We start from the raw sequence: 21,069 nt of genomic DNA, 5'->3' as shown, positions 1-21,069 counted from the left end.
TTCCTTCCTTCCTTCCTTCCTTCCTTCCTTCCTTCCTTCCTTCCTTCATCTTTCCTTCCTTCCTTCTTTCCTTCCATCCATTCATCCATCCATCTCACTCTGTTGCCATGGAGTATAGTGGTGCAAACTTTGACTCCTGGGCTCAAGCGATCTTCCCACCTCAGCCTAGTAGCTGGGACTTAGAGACACATACCACCATGCCCTGCTAATTTTTTTTCTTTTTTAGTTTTGTAGAGATGGAGTTTACCTATGTTGCCTAGGCTGGTGTCAAACTCTTGGCCTCAAGGAGTCTTCCTGCCTCAGCTTCCCAAAATGCTGGGATTACAGATGGAAACCACCACACCCGGCCAAGAGTCAGATTCTGAACGTTGCTTTATTCTTTCCAGATTCGAGTGCACCGTAAATTTGCTGTAGAGGAGGGTGACCACCTCACTATGCTCAACGTATATGAAGCATTTATTAAAGTAAGCACAACTTCCTGCTCTAAATGCTGCCTCAACACACCACCCACTGGAGGTGATCTAGGAGGGAGGATCCCAGAAGTTCAGTTCATAAAGGAATGCCCTTGAGAGCCCTTTATTTTCCCGTTAGATATATTGCCAGTACTCTAACTGGTAGGTCGGGCTTTCTGCTGAGTTTGTGGTGCCGTATTGCTGAGAAGACAGGAATCATTCATTGCTTTCCCTTGCTTGGAGATGCGGTACACTAGCGGCGGGCCAGTGCCCAGCTTCACGTCTTCTCACATCCACCATGTAGTAGACAGAAAGGCAACATTTGAATAGGAAGTTCTGTTATATTTTCTGCCAGGTAAATGAGGCTGAGAGCAACTTGAAGTCCTAGGTTGAATCTTCAAAGCTGTCCCAGCTGCCATGAGAAGACATTTAGTTGTGATCTGTGCATATTCACGTATCCCACACATATTTAGCTGTAGGTAATGTTAATTTTCATTGTTAATGTTCTATAAAACTGAGAGCAAATAATACAGCTTAAAGTTCTCATGAAAAATTGTTAATAAACGAGATCTAAAGGTGATGGAAATGATGAAAAAAGAAATCTTACATAAAAGAAAGGGTATAATATTTCAGATTTGTAACATTCATTTCTTAAATACTCTTTTAGAAGTGAAGAAATGCTAAAATTTTGTTTACCAGTGATTTGAGGAAGATTATTCAGTTGGTGAAAAGTGTTCAGAAAAAAGAAATTCACCTCTTGTTGAGACTTACGGTTTAAATCAGATAAAATTCATTTATACAGGCACAATATATCATCTCCAAGCTGAAGCTTTCTTTACCAGTAGAAAGTGGGTGCATTGTATTATTTCATAGTTGCCTTCTTGGAATATCTTCTGTTAATTACATTTTCTTATTTAAAGCACTTTCCTTCCTAACTTACAATATAATTTCAGAGGTGTATTTCCACAGCAGTAATTTACTCTAAGACAGAATGATCATACCTATGAATGTAGAAAAATTAAATACTGTTGATAGAAAAATCATACTTTGGGGACAAATAATAGTAATTTGTAAATTTTTTCTACATTGGCAAGTGTTATTTTGTTGGCCTGTAGTATCATAAAGTGACAAATTCAAGCATGCCACAGAAGAAAAGTTGATTTACAAAGAACCATACAGGGAAGTGATTCTTTCTGATAGTTCAACCACATGAAGGTATTTAAAATTGAAAACATCTCTGCTTGTCATTAAGTTCTCATTTGCCCTTTAGTGCAGAGTGGGGTTGCAGAGCAATCAGATGTGTGCAAGGTTGTTAACATCTGTTTTGAGAGGTGGGATAAAAAAGGGCCAGTTCCAATCTTTAGGTCTTATGCCATTGAACAGCACATGGGGGAGGAGAAAAGAATGATCTCTACAATATAGCATGAGTCAAGAACATGTCCGTTTTTCTAACTCCCTCTCTCTGGGTTGTTCGGTAGCACAATAAGAACTCTCAGTGGTGTCAGGAACATTTCCTGAATTACAAGGGTCTTGTCAGAGCTGCGACTGTAAGAGAACAATTGAAAAAGCTTCTTGTCAAGTTTCAAGTGCCCAAGAAGTCCAGTGAAGGTGAGAAGAAACTGCCTCAGCTGGTGACTTCCCTTGCTTCATTCTGTTGAGTTGTCCTCCTAAAGTTCTCATGCTGGTCTGGTGCGAGGCAGCATGGTGTGCTCTGTACCAGCACTGGGTTTTATATTTTGAGTTGCCTGCATCTATGAAAAGCTGAAGGTCAAGTTGCATATTTTTTCCAAGGAGGTCCCTTTTTCTTTCTGGTGGGTATTCTTACTGAAGGAACTTCATAGCCCATGACAATACTTAAGAATCATTAACAGCCACATCAGTGTTATTGCACATCATGTAATTGATTCTCCCATGCAGGCTTTGCAAGAAAAACTATTTTTTGTTCGATGATATTTGTAGCTATTACATAAAAATTGAATTTTATTTTCAAAGACATGTATTATTAAAGCAAGTGCTGGGTGTTTAGCCTAGACAGTCACTAAGGGTAAGAAAAGGAAAAGTAGTATGTAAGACATAGTCTGGCCTCTGGCAGTGACAGTGACTGCTATTAATCAGGGACACGATAGGTTACCCTGTGGCAGGGGTTCTCCAAATGTTCTCTTGCTCAGTCTCCCACTCCTTGAGGTGTTAGTAATATTCTCATTTTACAATTAGTCATAAGGTCTAGGGAGAAGTTTGATTAAATTCAGGACAACACAGCTGATAAGGAGCAGAGCCAGATCTGTGTGGCTCAGAAGTCTGTGCTTTAAGGAAGTGGCATACCCGCCTCAGCAGTCGGGTTGAAAGCCTACTGGGTGCCAGGTATTCAGCCACATCCTCAGCACCATTAGTACTTGTTAACATTTCCTGAGTGCTTATAAGTGGCCAGGCAGCACTCTGAGTGTTCCATGTGCTTATTAATTTAATGCTCATAACGGCGCTGTGAAATATGTGCTGTTTTCCCCATCTTATAGATGAGAAAAGTATGGCTAAGAGGTAAAATGTAACTGGCTAAAGTTACACAGCGAGGATATGGTGGAGTCAGAGCTTGAGTCTAGGCAATTCCCTATCAGTCGTATTTTGTCTTTATACTAAGAGCAAATGATTAAACAATGACAAAGTCTTAGGTTTTATTTTAAGGGAACAGTGCATTAAGGGAGAGATTCATACAGATAGACAAAATCCTACAATACCAGATTATCAGTCCTCTTAGAAGTTATAGTAGTAGATACTTCAGTAATTGTAGAAGATGTGCTGGCAAATGTGGAAGAAATGCCAGGAGGAAAGAATCTGGAGGAGGCTGGCCTGGGAAGTCTTGCAGCTTCCTTTAGGGGCGGTGGGAGTCCAGTCAAGCTTTGGGGTCTCGTTGAATTAGAAAATGGTGGCGGCTGGGCCCGGTGGCTCACACCTGTAATCCCAGCACTTTGGGAGGGCGAGGCAGGCAGATCACAAGGTCAGGAGTTTGAGACCAGCCTGGCCAATATGGTGAAACTCCATCTGTGCTAAAAATTAAAAAAAAGAAATAGTTGGTCATGGTGGTGGGCACCTGTAATCCCAGCTACTCAGGAGGCTGAGGCAGGAGAATCGCTTGAATCTGGGAGGCAGAGGTTACATACAGTGAGGCGAGATCGCACCACTGCGCTCCAGCTTGGGCGACAGAGTGAAACTCCATCTCAAAAAAAAAAAATAGTGGCAAAGAGCACTCTAGGGAAGGAGGATTGGAGACAAGTGCTTGGAGTGAGGAGTATATAAGATGCTCAGAGAATGTTCGATGGGTGAATACCCTCACAAGAGAGGGAAGAGTTGAAACCTGGGCCACTGGGCCATGTTGGAGTCATTGACAGAAACAGGAAGCTTACAAGGAGCACCCAGTTTGAGAGCAGCTGATCAAGCGCCTATTACCCCTGAGCAGGGAGAAGACAGCCTTACTTCTGCAATTGGTGTTCTTTACCTGTTTTTCAGTATCAAACCCCTGCTCAGGAGAAAAGTTACATTAAATTTAAATTCTCCCTACCCTGAGAAATTAAATAGTAAGGAGTAAGATTTTGTAAGGTAGGGTTGAGCTTCGGAGGGCCATAAACCATTGTAGTGTCTAAGATGTTCACCTTCCCCTGCCTCCAAGAACCAGTTTTCACCCCTTTGGAAGAGAGATTACCCCTGATTAGAGGACACATTTTACATGGAAATTTCTTATGAACAATAGGAGAGAACAGACTGAGTCTCGCATTAGATCATAGTTAGACATGTAGATTTGATATTTATCAGCTCAGTGCTTAAGAACAATACAGAAAATCATGGAGACTAAATTACATGCAAATTTAAAACATCTAAGTCTTAAAAAAATAGAAAGCAATGAGTCAAAGGTACTTTCAGCCATCATGACATGCATGAAGATTAAAAACTTTATTATAGAATGATTTTATTTGATATGTTTAGAATAAAACAGTTTTCAGGTTGATAAAATGGGCTAAGGATTAGAACAAAAAATTCACAAAAGAAGAAACATGCAGATAGTAATCAAATAAATGTAATATAAAAGACGATAACCCTTTTACCAAAACATTGCTAGTAAGAATGCAGTGAAACTGCCGTATTGTTGATGGCTTTGGAAATAGTACCACCTTTAGGGAACTTACTTACCAACATGCTATATTCCATTGGATCTAAGATACCATCATGTGTAAGAAACATTATTTTATGTATCACCAAGGAAAAAAATGCTGCCAATTATAATTGTAAAATGCTATCCTAATTTCCGTGAATTAAAGCTAGAAAAAGAGTGAGTCTTAAAAATGATGAGATGTGATATGTCACCAGCCATAAAAATAACATTAGCCTTTTGCATAACAATTTGGAATATATCCTATGGACATTATCTAATAGTGGGACCTCCTTAGATGGTGCCTGGGCAGGCATCCAGCATCGGGAAGGGTAGGGCTGGAGCCAATTCAGGAGAGGGTTTCCAGGTGGCTTGAAGCAGCCTGGGGTGGTGCTGGGACTGGATCCTGTGCCTTCCAGCACAGGTTCGAGCACACGGAGCATAGGGCAGGCAAGGAAGGATCTCATCCACCCTGTTTGCTGCCTGTATAGGTGATCCGGATCCCGTCCTGAGGTGTATTGTCTCGGGCTTCTTCGCCAATGCCGCGAGGTTTCATTCTACTGGAGCTTATAGGTAACACAATACTTGGTGAAGTCATTCGTTAAAGGAACAATCTTACAAATGACCCAAACCTCACAGAAAGCTGTGCAGAGACAGTAATTAAATAATTATTTTTAATTTCTATCATGCTTCCTTCCAAAACAGGGTTGAGGTTAGTGATATAGCTTTAAGCAAAATATCTTGACTTTCTGAAAATGATTCTCGTATATTCAGTTCATCTATATGTTGTAACGTATGTTTTAGGATGCTGACAGTCTTGAGGCTGGTAATATTTCAGTTCTAATGATAGAATAATATGACTTGAAGAAACCATTAAAAATAATCTTTCCCAGAGAAGCTACTTTTACAGTTGGCTAGCTTATGATGTCTTTAGAGATGTGCAAGACTGAAGTCCTCACCCACCCTGGTGCAGTGTGGCCACGGCTGGTGTCTTTGGAGGTAGCCAGGTGTTTCTCATGTCCTAGATGTGCCTCCTGCTACAGAACCTGATTCTTTCAGTTCCGTTTTCTAGGCATAGGAAGTCACTGATGTTGATGCCTTCCTAATGGTCTTCAGTATATTCAAATGCAGTGAAAGCTAAGCATAGCTTAGCTTTCCTTTCTCCAGATGAATCATTCCAGTGCTTTGAATTGTTACTTTTAGTCTGTCTTTTCTGTCCTTTGGCTCATTTTAGTTTCATAACCTTACTGTAGCCTGTTTAAAGTGTACTTATCATCATTTTCTTCTTTAATAAGAGAACAATTCAAAGAATTTCTCCCCAGCTCTTCTTTCCATGTATTATTTTGTCATTAATTTTTTTTCCCTCAGAAAACATTACCTCCCTGTTTTCTTGAGATCAGCCAAGATATTTCTTGTCCTGGGTTCCTGTTAATGAGTCCAGAATTGCACTGAGCCTTTTTTAATTTTGGCAGCCAGATCTCCTCCATCTAGTATCCTAGTAGCCGGCTGTTTGAACCACAGGATAGCACTTTACGCTGATCTTTTTGTTACTCCGGGCATGGAGTTACATGTTTTCTTTGTTACTCCAGGCATGTTGTAGCCTGTCAGTATCATGATTCAGTTGCCCATTGTTTGAGCTCCCCTCCCACCCTGAGTCGTCTGTATTTGAGACAATTCGTCCATGTGGAGGTGACCCCCACAGTGGCCCGAGATCTTCTGCAGGGAGTGTTGCAGCTTGTCATCTTCATTGCCCCCCCACTCTCCTGGAGAGTTAGCAGTTTCGACTGGTGTTTTGAAAATTCTTTTATCAGTGTCCTCAATGTGGATGGGCAACATAAGAGATTCCAGGCCGGTCATTCCTTTGAGACAACATGTAGTGTTGATCAGCTCACCATCACCTGGCAGGCCAGCCAGGACCCCGGGACACTGGCTTTATTACAGTGTTGACGAGGCGCTCTGTCACAGCACTTGAGGCACTTCCCACAAGAAACAGACCATTCTACTGAGTTGGAATTGGAAGAACTATTTCAGAGAAATTAGTAGTCCAGTACTGAGCTTTCTTTTTTCACTATCATTGCTCCCCCTGTAGTCACTATCCTTAGTATTTAACTTTGCTTAATAGATAAGCTTATAGAATGAATCACATGTATTTTTCCATCAAGCACCTGCAGAAGATGAATGTAAACATAGGCAGAGCATTTTATTTCTAAATGTTTTTTCTGAGTGTCCACATGTTGCTTTTCTCCTCTTTGCTTTTTCACATGATTTATTCTTGATTTCTGGGGTTGCAACAGGGGAGGGATGAAGAAAGATTGCAAGAGAAGATGGAGATAGTTGTTTTGCTTGTGACAAGTTCAGTCTGCATGTTTCTTTGGTAATATTAAAAGTCTGTGGGCAAGTCTTGCTGTATGTATTTAAAGCGTGCTTCAGACAAAATTCTTCTATGTTGCAAGGACCATCCGTGATGACCACGAGCTGCACATACACCCTGCGTCAGTCCTCTATGCAGAGAAGCCGCCTCGCTGGTAAGTGCATCCTGCTGCCTAGCCGGTGCCTGCTCTGAGCAAGGCCACGTTCTTGTTTCTTTCCTGTAAGGGTTTCTTGACATTGTCCCTAGAATTTCTGCCCTGGGCCCAGTGTGGCTCATTCCTGTAATTCCAGCACTTTGGGAGGCCGAGGCAGGCAGATCATCTGAGGTCAGGAATTCAAGACCAACCTGGCCAACATTCTGAAATCTCCTCTCTACTAAAAATACAAAAATTAGCCAGGCATGGTGGAGCACGCCTGTGATCCCAGCTACTCGGGAGTCTGAGATAGGAGAATCGCTTGAACCTGGGAGCTGGAGGTTGCAGTGAGCTGAGATCACACCACTGCACTCCAGCCTGGGAGACAGCGAGGCTCCATATGGAAAAAAAAAAAAAAAAACCCACAAACTTCTGCTCTGGCAGAGATCTCCTTAAGCAAATAGTGTTTTGAAAATTTATTCAGCAGATGTTCATTTTCACCCACTGACTGGATGCTCAGCCCTGCATGAGGCATAGCTATGCAGAAATGAGTTGGGATTCCAGCCCACAGTTCTTTTTTTTTTTTTTTTTTTTTTTCTGAGACAGAGTTTCGCCATGTCACCCAGGCTGGAGTGCAGTGGTGCTATCTTGGCTCACTGCAACCTCTGCCCCCTAGGTTCAAGTGATTCTCCTGCCTCAGCCACCCGAGTAGCTGAGACTATAGGCATGTGCCACCATGCCTGGCTAATTTTTGTATTTTTAGTAGAGATGGGGTTTCACTATGTTTGACCAGGCTGGTCTTCAACTCCTGACTTCAGGTGATCCACTCGCCTTGGCTTCCCAAAGTGCTGGGATTATAGGCGGGAGCCACCGTGCCCGGCCCCAGCCCACAGTTTTGACATAGAGACAGAGTCTACTACCTTAGGGGAAGAGCTTTACTAGTGGCCTGGATGAAGTGCTGGGCTTGGCACATCATGTACGAATGAGATGAGGGCAGGCTTCATGGAGGAGATAGCATTCATTCTGAACCTAGAAACAAGAGTGTTCAGGCAGAAAGGACCCAAAGGGCATTCCAGGTGGAGAGGTAGCAGGGGCAGAGCCAGGGGACATGAAGGAGCCGGATGTGTTTGGGAAATGGGGAATGATTGGTGTGGGTAGCTCGTGAAATGATACTGCTCCATAACACTGCCTGAGAAGAAAGAGGTAAGCAGAGAATTCGAGAATAGGCCTTTAGACATCTTTTTTTTTTTTTTTTTTGAGACAGAGTTTCACTCATGTTACCCAGGCTGGAGTGCAATAGCGCGATTTCGGCTCACCGCAACCTCCGCCTCCTGGGTTCAGGCAATTCTCCTGCCTCAGCCTCCTGAGTAGCTGGGATTACAGGCACGCACCACCATGCCCAGCTAATTTTTTGTATTTTTAGTAGAGATGGGGTTTCACCATGTTGACCAGGATGGTCTCGATCTCTTGACCTCGTGATCCACCCGCCTCGGCCTCCCAAAGTGCTGGGATTACAGGCTTGAGCCACCGCGCCCGGCCGCCTTTAGACATCTTTATAGCATTTTGGTGGTTAAGTTTATGTTTATCCAATTTAATAAAAATTGGGGGCTTATATTTTTCTTGTTTACAATTTCAATTTTTTAGTAATTCATTTATATTGTATTTTACCAATAAAAAGTATGATTAAAAGTACTGATCAACCATGGATTGGATTTTTTTTTTTTTTTTTGAGCTGGAGTCTCACTCTGTAGCCCAGGCTGGAGTACGATCTTGGCACATTTCAACCTCCGCTTCCAGGATTCAAGTGATTCTCCTGCCTCAGTTTCCCAAATAATTGGGATTACAGGTGTGTGCCACCACGCCCGGCTAATTTTTTAATTTTTTAGTAGAGATGGGGTTTCGCCATGTTGGCAAGGCTGGTCTCGAACTCCTGACCTTAGGTGATCCGCCTGCTTTGGCCTCCCAAAGTGCCGGGATTACAGGCGTGAGCCACTGTGTCCGGCTCAGATAGGAAATTTTAAAGACAACAACAATTTGGCCTTCTCCAGCCGGAAGATGGAAAAGCCTTGGGAAGAAGGGTGGGGCGTGTGTGAAGAAAGGGAGAGAAGATAGTGGTAGATTTGAAGGCAAAAAGGTCTGTGGTGAAACACTTTGTACCCTAGACCTGCGGCTTTCAAAGTGTGGCCTGTAGCCCAGCATCAGTATCACCTGAAAACTTGTACGAAATGCAGATTCTCAGGCTATGTCCAGCCCCACTCAATCAGAAACTGGACTAGGGCCCAGGATTCCACTTTAACAAGCTCTCCAGATGTTTCTGTTGGGCAGTAAAGTTTGAGTTCTATTTCTCTAGACCAAGGAATCAGATTTATCCTGGAACCAGTGCAGACCTAGAAGTTTCTTAGGTAGAGAGCACCTTGGTTAGTTCCGGGTTTAGAAGTGTTACCAAATGACCATACAAATGTGGCAGGGTATGCATACTCATGAGTGCAGGATAATTTGAAGAGTGCCCATGCCTCTAATCTTAGCACTTTGGGAGGCTGAGGCCAGAGGGTTGCTTGAGGTCAGGAGTTCAAGACCAGCCTGGGCACCATAGTGAGACCTCAACTCAAAAATAATAATAATAATAATAATAACCATGCCTTGTGGCACATCCCTGTAGTCTTAGCTATTCAGGAGACTGAGACAGGAGGATGCCTTAAGCCCAGGAGTTGAGGCTTCAGTGAGCCATGATTGCACCACTGCACTCCAGCCTGGGTGACAGAGTGAGACCCTGTCTTTAAAAAAATTATTTTTTAAATCAAGACAGATGCAAAACCTCAGTTTTAGATTCTTTTTTTGCTGACTTTTGGGTGGTTAAATTTGGGAGTTGCTTAAAAGAGAAAGGCTTTTCTTATTTTTGCTTCATTCCTAAGGAGCTCTGAAGGGCAAAGAAAGCTTGGGGAAATAGAGCCAGCCTGAAGCAGCTCCGTACCACTCAGGTGGCAAAGACAGTGCTCCCCCTTCACAGCCTCTTTGCAGGGGGCCCTCCTGTTTCCTTTCATCAGCTGAGATGGATTTACTGGTTTTTGAGGGGTGGGCAACCACAGTGTGGCTGGTGTGTTTACAGTTACTTGGGAAGCCCTGAATCAGCACTTTGGATGACTCAGAAACTAAGATCTACTAATATGCACACCTAAAACCTGCAGACTTGTTACTATGCTCTTGGCTCTTTGTCTATTAACTGAGCCTCAGAAACATTTTTCTTCTTAAATAAAGGTATAATTTATTTACAGTGCAAGATTAGTTTTGACAAATGTATATACCCATGTAACCTGCACCCAAATAAGTTATGAAATATTTTTATCATTTTAGAAAATTCTTTTGTCTGTTTCCAGTCAGTTCCCAGCCCCTTTCAGAATCAGGCAAACCTTTGCCTCTGTTTCTGTATTTTCTAATAAAGTCATTAGTGTCAGTTCAGAGTTCTGTAAATGCAGATGAAGGATCCAGAAAGGTCCTTTGAGGATAAGTGAGATGTCCCAGAAGTCAGTTAGGACTTAGAGTCTCATCTGAGAAATGAGTACGCCATCACCCAGCACATAGGTCATGAGGCTTTGGTGAGCAACATAAATGCATGTGTTTAGCACAGTGTCTGGCACATAGAGTAGAACCTGCTAAAAGTCAAAGGAAACAGTGTGTAACTGTGGCTCTTGACTATCATCCTAAGAGGGGGAAATTAGCTCATGTTTCTTTCTTATTTCAGGGTTATCTATAATGAAGTTATACAGACCTCCAAGTATTACATGAGAGATGTGACTGCCATTGAATCGGCCTGGCTGTTGGAGCTGGCTCCACACTTTTATCAACAAGGAACGGTAGGAATGGACAGAGGCCAAGCCCCAGCCGCCTGTTAGCAGCATCTTCATGTTTTTAAATGTACTTTTTCCCTCCAATTTAATGCCCTAAGTGTGTTCCCCCTAGTGGTGCATAGGGTGGAAAGTCCATTACCATATCTCCAAAACATTCTGGGAAAGCACTCTAGTGTTTAATTCATAGTGAAGCGCAATTAAAAATAAATCCCCCTAACCTCGTAAGAAAAAGAAAAAAGGTGTTTTCAGCACCTCTCTCCTTTCGCTCTTCCAAACTATTTCTAAAGAAATCACATCACACTTTGGATCCATGTTCACAAGGAGTGGCACAGATAATCTCTGATGAGTGTTGCCTCACAGAGGCCATAAATGAGTGCGCAAGCTTACGCCCAGGTGCCTTAAACACACTGATGCGCGATGCAGCTATTCCTGTTGCTACCCTTTGGACAAGCCCATGTGCAAGACGAGCAGGGAGTAAGCATTTTAGGACAGATCTAATAGTTTTATTTGCTCCTTTATTTTTGCAAAAAATGGTTTTTATTCCTTGTAAAAATTTAGAAGGCCATACATTCTTCTAACATGATTTTTTGTTTTTTTAAAGATAGGGTCTTGCTCTGTCACCCAGGCTGGAGTGCAGTGGCACGATCCTGGCTCACTGCAACCTTTACCTCCTGGGCTGAAGCGATCCTCCCACCTCAGCCTCTCAAGCGGCTGGGACTACAGGTGCACACCACCACGTCCGGCTAATTTTTTTTTTTGTAGAGGCAGGGTTTCACCATGTTGCCCAGGCTGGTCATGAACACCTGAGCTCAAGCAATCTGCCCACCTCAGCTTCCCATAGTGGTGGGACTACAGGTGTGAGGCACTGTGCCCAGCCTATAACACGATTTTTAATTGGGAGATGGTTATATTTGGAAGGCGGGGAGGTAAATGAGAGTTTACACACTTCTGGTTCAATTCAGCCCATAGACCCATTCTGTTTGTTCCACACTGAGTTTGATTGAAGTGTTTTGTGCAGTTATTTACGGTAATTATTAATATGGTTAGATTTCACTCCACTACCTTTGGTATTTGTTTCCTACTTGTCCAATGTAGTTTTTGTTCCCCTTTTCCTCATTTTTACTGCTGCTTTTGAATTAATGAAATATTTTTAAAGTGTCTTATTTTACCTCTTGTAATGGCTTTTTATACCTGTTGGTTTATTTTTGTGTGATTTCTCTAAGATTATAATATGCATTCTTAACTCATCACAGTCTATCTTGAATTAGTAATATTATGCTACTTAGCTTATAAGAAAACTACAACAGTATATTTCATTTTCTCCATCTCATTCTTTGAGCTCTTGATGTCATGTATTTTATTTGTTTGCTTTTTGAGACAGAGTCTTGCTCTGTTGCCCAGGCTGGAGTACAGTGGCACAATCAGGGCTCCCTGCAGCCTCTGCCTCCTGGGCTCAAGCAGTCCTCCTGCCTCAGCCTCTTGAGTAGCTGGGACCACAGGTGCATGCCGCCACTCCTACTATTTTTTTTATTTTTTGTAGAGATGGGGTTTTGCCATGTTGGCCAGGCTGGTCTGAAACTCCTGGGCTCAAGTGATCCACCTACCTTGGCCTCCCAAAGTGCTAGGATTGTTGTCATATATTTTATTTCTACATGTGTTTAAACTCCATGACACGTTGCTATGGTTTTTGTTTTAAACATTGTCTTTTTAAGATATTAAGAAACAAGAATAAAGGTGTTTTATGTTACCCACATATCTATCATTCTTCATACCTTTGTGTAGATCCAAGTTTCTGTCTTCTCTTTAGCCTGAAGAACACCCTTTGATATATCTTTTACTGCATGTCTACTAATGAAATATTCTGTCAGCATTCATTTATTTGAAAATATTTTCATTTCATCTTCATTTTTGGAAAACACTTTTGCTGTGTAGAGCTCTAGAGTGAAATCTTTTGTTTGCTTTTTCTTTTTAACGCTTTAAAGAGTTCATTCCATTGAGATCTGGTTTGAATTGTTCCAGAGAAAAGCCAGGAGTCCTTTTCATGGTTGTTCCTCTGTATGTATTAATAATGTGTCTTCTTTCTTTGTCTTTGAGTTTCATCAGTTTGACCTATGGTTTCCTTTTCTTTGTGTTTATCCCACTTGGAGTTCACTGGCTTATTGGATCATTGGGCTGATTTTTTAAAAATCATATTTGGGAAGTTTGGGATTGTTACTCTTTAAAATATTTTTTCTGCTCTACTATTTTCTCTCTGCTCTTTCTGGAATGCCACTTACGTATGTGTTAAAGCACCTGATGTTGTCCCACATGTGGGACAGAGGCTCTAATTTTTTTTCCCCTGTGCCTCAGTTTGGATAGTTTCTCTTGACCTGTCTTCAGTGGCCAATCTCCCGTTAAACCCAACAGAAAAATTTCATTTCAGATATTTTTCCATTCTAGCATTTTCATTTCTTCTTTAGTTTGTTTCCTTATTTAGAGTCTTCATGTGTTCACTTACTATGTCTATCCTTTTCTTTAGATCTTTGAAGGTATTGTAATAGCCGTTTTAAAGGGCTTACCTATAGAATTCAGCATCTCTCTCGTTTCTGGTCTGTGTTGTCTTCTGGCTATTTTTCCTCCTTGTTATGGGTCACATTGTCCTGCTTGTATTGTCTAGTAATTTTTTGTTGTAAATTACTAGACAATACAAAATCTCTGACATCTGACTGGATGTTAGAGATGCTATGTTGTGGACAGTCTGAATTTTGTTTGTTTGTTTTTCTTGTAGAATGTTGAGTTTTTTCCTGGTAGTCAGTTAATTTACTGGCACATCAGTTTGATTCTGCTGAGCATTGATTTTAGGCTTTAACAGGGCAGGTCTAGAGTAGCTGTATGCCTAAGACTGATGTCTCAGCTGAATGGCCAGGATACTCAGCGGAGTCTTTGCATTCCGAACTTCGGTGCCTCTAGCATTGTGCAGACCTCCAGAACCTCCATCTCAGCTTATAACTCTGCAGTAACTATTTTCTGCTAGAATTCTCTGCTTTATCAAATCTTGGCCTGCATATATGTAGCTTAGACGTAAGATGTAAGCATAGCCAAAGACGTAAGGGTAGCCCTATGTCGATTTCTGGAGCTCCTCCTTTTTGATGCCCTGTCCTGTAAGTTCCAGCTGTCTCAGCCTCCCTATAGTCTCATCTCTGATTCCTCTGTTCAGCCATATTATTGTTCTCTGTTTAGGATTTTCCTCCCTGTGCTAAGGCTTAGAGACTCAAGATGAATTTGGAGCTTACCTTGTTTTCCTTTTTTTCTTTTTCTTTCTTTTTTTGAGACAGGGTCTCATTCTGTTACACAGGCTAGAATGCAGTGGCGTTATCATGGCTCACTGTAGCCTCGACCTCCTGGGCTCAGGTAATCCTCAGGCCTCAGCCTCCTGAGTAGCTAGAACTACAGGCAAGTGCCACAATGCCCAGCTAATTTACTTTTCTTTTCTTTTTTTTCTTTTTTTTTTTGAGAGAGCCTCAGTGCAGTGGCATGATCTTGGCTTACAGCAACCTCCACTTCCCAGATTCAAGTGATTCTTCTGCCTCAGCCTCCCATGTAGTTGGGATTACAGGCATGTGCCACCATGCCTGACTCCTTTTTTTTTTTTTTTTTTTTTGTATTTTTAGTAGAGTCAGTTTTACCATGTTGACCAGGCTGGCTTCAAACTCCCGGCCTCAAGTGATCCACTCATCTCAGCCTCCCGAAGTGCCGAAATTACAGGCATGAGCCAGTGGGCCTGACCTGAGCTAATTAAAAAAATTTTTTTAGAGATGGGGTTTCACTATGTTGCCCAGGCTGGTCTCAAATACCTGGGTTCAAGTGGTCCTCCTACCTTGGTTTCCCAAATTTCTGGGATTACAGGTGTGAGCCACCATGCCCACTAGTTCCCTTTTTATTTTTATTTATTTACTTTTGACACAGAGTCTTGCTCTGTCACCCTGGCTGGAGTGCAGTGGCATGATCTCCACTCACTGCAACCTCCACCCCCCCACCCCCCCCCCCCGTCTCCCAACTATCTCGCCTCAGCCTTCCTAGTAGCTGGGATTACAGAGGTGTGCCACCATGCCCGGCTAATTTTTGTATTTTTAGTAGAGACGGGGTTTCGCCATGTTGGCCAGGCTGATCTCGAACTCCTGACCTCAGGTGATCTGCCCGCCTTGGTGTCCCAAATTGCTGGGATTACAGGTGTGAGCCACTATACCCAGCTCCTTTTTAAAAACGGATTATAGCCCTGTGCTGTTTGTGGCCTGAAAACACTTGCATTACATATTCTGCCCAAGTTTACAGCAGAAGGGAAAGTCTGAAACCTTTTTCTCCATTAGGGCCAGAATTGGATTACACAGTGTTTTCAAAGTAATACTTGAATTGATTGCCACATTTAAAAATTGGGAGATTTCATATTAAACATGAATTTCTGGTTTGTCTTGAAAGACATGTTTAGTCTGGTAGCACTAGGCCTGAGTTCCTATGTGGTGGCATCACAGAGGCTTAGGGATGGCTGCCTGCTGTCAGTGACATTGCCAGCTGCCATAGTCCCACGTCACTTGCTTACTTGCCTGCTCAACTCTTGGAGACATTTGAATTTGTGACCCTGTAAATGGAAAAATCTCCTCATCTCTCCTGCCCCACCAAAGTCAAAGGAAATTGCCCTTTCAAAATTTTATAATATTTAATTTTTATCTAAACAAACAAAAACCATTTCACACCTTTATAGTTCTTCACACATCCCAATTCAGATATTTCAGCTAGAAAGATCAGCCTGCAAGGACTGATAAAAATGCAGAGTGTGTTGTCTTTGCTGAATTAGGTTGATAAGAATAACCCTGTGGTGAAAGAAAGTCTTTTCCTTCAAAACCTCTCAAGTGGAAAGCAGCAGACTTTTGGGAGTCCAAGAGAAGGGATCAGGAAGGTAAATAGAGGTTGGAAGAGGAACGGTGCAGCGGTCAAAGTGCTCGTTAAAGTAGGAAGATGCAAACACCCAGAGAAGGATGAGCCTGAAATTGTCTTGGATTCATTTAGACTCTTGGACACAGAATTAGCCTAGAAGCTGAGTCATTTTCCCTTCTCAGCTCAAAATTCCAGTTTCTTTAGGTCAAACCCACAAAGTTAAAGAGCAAATAGATTCAGGAGTTTGAAGAAAATGACAAGACCAAATTTCTGCGTTTGTCTCTTCTTTCCAAATCGCTTTTTTTTTTTTTTTGCACATCCCCTCCACTGTCCTCAGAGTAGTTTTAGAGAGGCTGGGACCTTTAGAAATCACCTGGTGCAGCCAGGTGCGGTGGCTCACGCCTGTAATCCCAACACTTTGGGAGACCAAGATGGGCAGATCACCTGACGCTAAGAGTTCGAAACCAGCCTGCCCAACATGGTGAAACCCCGTCTCTAATAAAAATATAAAAATTATCCAGGTGTGGTGGTATGTGCCTTTAATCCCAGCCATTCGGGAGGCCGATGCTGGAGAATCACTTGAACCCAGGAGGTAGAGGCTGCAGTGAGCCGAGGTTACGCCATTGCACTCCAGCCTGGACAACAGAGCGAGACTCCGTCTTAAAAAAAAAAGAAAGAAAGAAATCACCTTGTGCAACAACCTCATTGTATGGCCATGGTCCTAAAACCACAGAGAAACTTGTGTTGTTTCTTTGCTGTATAGTCTTAAGGGCACTTCTATTAACTTGTCCAAAGCAGATTAATTTCTCAAAGAACCTCCAGATCTGCAGGGCCTGCCCATGTATGGTAGATGTTCCTTTGTTGAATGCAGTGCAGCACCTCACAACCATCCACAGCCCGCAGATCATTCGCCGCTCTGTTCCTGGCACCTTTGGAGACTTTCCATCACCGCTATTTTTTGGAATGTCGCTCTGACTCTGTGTAGAGGCCTGAAATGGTTCAGAGTCAGCTCTGTTTATATTCAACATTCTTCCCAGAAACAAGCACCAAAAATGGCCCCACAGGCACAATGGCGTCATCTCCCGTCCCCAGGCTAAGGCCGTGGATGTCTAACATTAGCTGTGTGGGTCATACCAGGTGACATGCAGAGAGGAGAGAATGCAGAGAAATTTAGCAAGACCTACAGCTAGACAGGGAAGAAGAGGGTGACCTATTCAGAGATTTGTCTTCTGGCTTTTATATTATTTTTTCTTATTCTCAGAGATATCTTCATTATTAGGGAAAACCCTTTTAACTTGGCCTTTGCAAAGCCGGTAGTGGTCCTTCCTCAGGTGTAAGCAGAGAGGAAGTCTGAGTTCTTGTAGCTCATTTAGACCTGGGTCCCATTCACTCTTGTCTCTCACGTCATCCTGGATGGTGCATTGTGTCTTTGTTCACGTCCTCCAGGGCCTGCAGTTCTTTCTGGGGGCGATGCAGCTTGATGTTGTGAGCCCGTATGGATGTGCTAAGAAATGAGCACACTGGCCCCGGAGCGGAGGGGTTGGGGTGGGCATTCTCGTGTGGGGCTCTCACTGTGTGTTAGGTGGCACGGCTCGGGATCTCTTGGTTATTGATGATTAGTAATGAGCTGTTGGGTGTATCCCAGCTGATGAGTGGAGGGAGGTCTTTTATTAAAAGCTTATAGGCACACATTGCCTCAAAGGCATATTTAAGGATTTGTGCCACTTTTGGCTTTACCTTGCAATGTAAAAAATACTTTCATCTTCCAATCCTGTCATCTGATGCCTATGATTGTAATGTTGTACTTCATGTTACTCATAATGGTTGAAAGTGACATTTCTGGAAAAACAAATGTGTCACTAGGAGATGTGCTTTCTATCTGTCTTCCCAGCAAGCTTGTACCCTTCATGTGGCAGGGGCTGTGTCTTTATCTCCATCCTTGAGCATGGGTGTCTGGCGTGTGGGTGCCTGGTATGTTGAGATGCTTGGTAAATGGACTTCCTTTTTCCTAAAGAGCGGATACCTTTTCTTGACTGTTGTCAGGAACTTCATGGAGATTTGAGGTCACTTCCAGCCTAAGCCCAGGTGTCTGGCTGTAGTGCTGTCCTGTAGGCTGGGGCAGAGGGAGAGAGCCGTGTCTCAAAAAGAAAACCTTTCCTTGACAGCTTCCGCAGAGCGCTGTATAACCAGGCTCAGCCACGGTGGCTTGGGCCTCAGGTTGCTGGCAGCTGACTTAAGGTCTGCTTCTTCATTGGTCACTTGGGCTTTTTCCCTCCAGGCTACTTCATGAGCAGCACAGCATTTACCAGGAAGGTGTGGACCAGATGGAAGATTTGATGTGGTCATTTGTATGGGGATCATGTAGCAGTCTGGTTTGTCTAATCAACCCCAACTATAGTGTCTTCTCTTCTCTTGCAGCACCTGTCCCTGAAAGCCAAAAGGGCCAAGGTCCAGGACCAGTGAGAAGATCCCAGAGCTGAGGCTGCAGGGACTGCTGGTGCCCTCTCCCCCATGCTGCTGTCCCTGGCCCCAGGCGGGGTGAGCTGGCACCAACTCCTGTGGAATGTTTGGCTGCTCTGAAGGGGCTGCGGCCTGTTCATTAGCCCTTCCTGCTACCCACAGCATTTGCATCCTTGCTGGGATCCCGGAGGACTTTGTGCGTGGGTAGGCATCCTTCTGTGCTGTAGCGGGCGGAGTGGGAGTTGGCTCACTCAGCACTCTCACTAACCCAGCATGCCACTTCCAAAAGGCACACAGTCCTGGCCAGCTCTGTGGGGAACAAGGAGGAAAGTTAGCCACTGAAGGCTGAAGTACCATGTAGGGTAGACAGAGGGTTTGCTGGGCTGGCTGTGCTTTCCCTGCCGGGGCCACGGCTCTGTTAACCAATGAGGGTACGTTGCCAGGTGTGAACAAGCGTGTATCTACGAAAGAACAAAACACTGGAGATCTCTGCCGAAACCACCAGGGGGCATGTCTGACGGGCACAGGGGCTCCCAAACCCAGTGGCTTCTGTCTGTCCTCAGCCCTTGCCCCTGTTTGTCTGCAGCCAGGAGCCTTGCAAGGCATTGGTGATTGACAAAGAGGACCCGTGCGCTGTTTTGTGTTGGCTGAGGACGACATGTGGGCTTAGCGTCCTCTCCGAGTGCAGTGCCAGGTTCCGGTGCCACACTAGCTGAGCACTCAGGAAAGTTCATCAGCTCAGATCCCACAGGGCCTCCTCTTTAGCAGGAATTCACAACAGTTTAGATGCTCTAAACTTCTCGTAGCTCAGGAACATAACTGGTATTTGGTTTCTTTGTTTGTTTGCTTGGTTATTACTGCGACAGCAGGCGGGGGCAGTTCTTCCAGCAGGCACTGGTTTTGTTGCCCCAGGCTGCTTTGCTGTGACGATGATTGCATTTCAACACATGCCAGATGCAGATTTTCCCCCCTTACTGTTCCAATGACCTTTATTTTAAAAACACATAGCTTGAAAATTTATTTTTGTACTGATATTAGTTTGGATGTGCCACTTTTGGCACCAAACGTGTATGTCATTTTTATTTCCATTTTATAAACATGTAAATAATAGTATTAACTTGTTAATAATAGTGAACCTTTATACCTAAAGTAAATGTATTCCCTCCCATACCTGGTTCTCATGGTCTGTATGTTAACATGTTCTAGCAAATTGTTCAGAGTGAGGGCCTGACATTAGCTAAGAAGCCTAATGCTGTGGCATACATTTAGGGAAGCCCCTAAAGCAAGATGATGTGACTGAATGCCCCTGGGACCTGATTAGAGTAAACTGTGGGGCATTTAAAGGAAGTCCCAAATAGGTGCTAATTCTTGCCGGTTTCCAGATGGGATCTTCCTGTAGAGAAGTCAGAAACATTTTTTTTCAAGTTTGGCTTTAGGACTGGGGCTGATCCTGGTAAGCTTATGTGATGGTGGAAGGGGGAAAGCTACAGGGTTCACACCCTCATGTTGGAGACCAGAGTCCACCAGGAGGCCAGACAGTCTGGAGGGAGCACCCAGAGGCAAGGCCGTCTCTGCAGGCTGCCTCCATCCCGGGTGCCTGATCCTGAGCCCATGCCTCCCATCTGTCCCTCCACCTCTCAGAGGGCAGCCCTCCTCAGGGGACACTTCCCAGTGTTGTGCTCTGTGTTATGTCACAGTCTGTGATGGGTGGGACAGGTCCTTGCTGTCCAAAGCAACTGCAAAATCCTGGGCCGATGGGGAGGTCCCAAGTAGGGGATGGTTAAGGCTGGAACCGCACAGCTCGCCAGGGAATGGGGCCCAGCCTGGATGAGAGAGACGAGAGCTTTTGACTTTGTCTCTTGCGGGTCTGTGTCCCTGTTCCCAGTGTCAGCCCACAGATGTGACAGCAGGGCCTAGCACCTCACAGACTTTGTCCCCCAGTTGTTCCACAGAATTAGTCCCCTTGGGCTCCACACAGGTCTTCAGATACGCTAGTGAAATTCCCCACAGCACTGCTGTGTCTTCCCTTTGGGGCAAGTGAGAGGAGAGAGAAGCTGGTGCTGGAAAGCATGGAGACCATGTGCCCTGCAGGCCCAGAGGTGGGAGCTTTCTGTGTTGGTGGCTTGCAGAGACCCTGCCAGTTCTCTGCCACAGTTGGTGTCCCTGGGGGTTGGACATTGTCACAGGGAGCCCCTGGCTCAGCCAGTGCACCACTCAGTCCAGCCAGCAAATGTTGAGCCCTCAGGCTGTGCATGGCACAGGGATGGGGTGGAGACACTTGACAAATAACCAGATGAGTGGACCAGGCTGGAGCTGGGTGTGTGAGAAGGACAGGGTGGCAGGGGTTAGCACAGGTCCAGTAGGGGTTGATAAGGCCAGGGCTGTATCCACAGAGACTTTCCTACGACAAGATGCTTTCCTGGTGAACATACAGACTGCTCTCATGTTCTTCCCTGGCCATCCCCCCACTGCAGCGCATGTCACTTGGGCCATGAACTTGGAGAGCTGTCCAGTCCCCCAGCTCCATGCTCCCATCTCTGCTGGTTTGTCCTGGTGTCAGCACAGCGTGCTACTAGTGCTGCTCCTGCTTCATGGACCAGGCCCTGCCATTCGGTGCTGGGTTGTTCCCAGCACCCCAGCCCTGCTCTCAGCTCTTTTCCAGGGCTGGGCACCGACAGCGTGTGGCTGACATCTCCTAGCCTGAGCAAGGACATCTGCTGCTGACCAGACGGGGGATTGGGTGGCTGAGGGAGGGAGGA

At 44.3% G+C, this 21,069-nt stretch overlaps 1 protein-coding gene across 1 annotated transcript in view; it reads left to right on the top strand.

Annotated features, from left to right (window-relative positions):
- The window catches only part of DHX35 (DEAH-box helicase 35), a 77,256-nt gene extending 57,776 nt beyond the window's left edge, over positions 1-19,480 (top strand). The window contains exons 17-22 of the mRNA XM_032294942.1: positions 387-464; positions 1,931-2,060; positions 5,082-5,163; positions 7,044-7,115; positions 10,834-10,945; positions 18,269-19,480. Of these exons, the coding sequence (XP_032150833.1) occupies positions 387-464; positions 1,931-2,060; positions 5,082-5,163; positions 7,044-7,115; positions 10,834-10,945; positions 18,269-18,313 (519 nt within the window). The 3' untranslated portion in view covers positions 18,314-19,480. The remainder of the gene's footprint in view (positions 1-386; positions 465-1,930; positions 2,061-5,081; positions 5,164-7,043; positions 7,116-10,833; positions 10,946-18,268) is intronic.
- Positions 19,481-21,069: the final 1,589 nt, after the last annotated feature.

Source organism: Sapajus apella, unplaced genomic scaffold, assembly GCF_009761245.1.
Source record: "Sapajus apella isolate SASKATOON/1434 unplaced genomic scaffold, GSC_monkey_1.0 scaffold33, whole genome shotgun sequence".
Taxonomy (NCBI): domain Eukaryota; kingdom Metazoa; phylum Chordata; class Mammalia; order Primates; family Cebidae; genus Sapajus; species Sapajus apella.
Note: the sequence above shows the minus strand (reverse complement) of the source record. Positions and strands in the feature narration are given on the sequence as shown.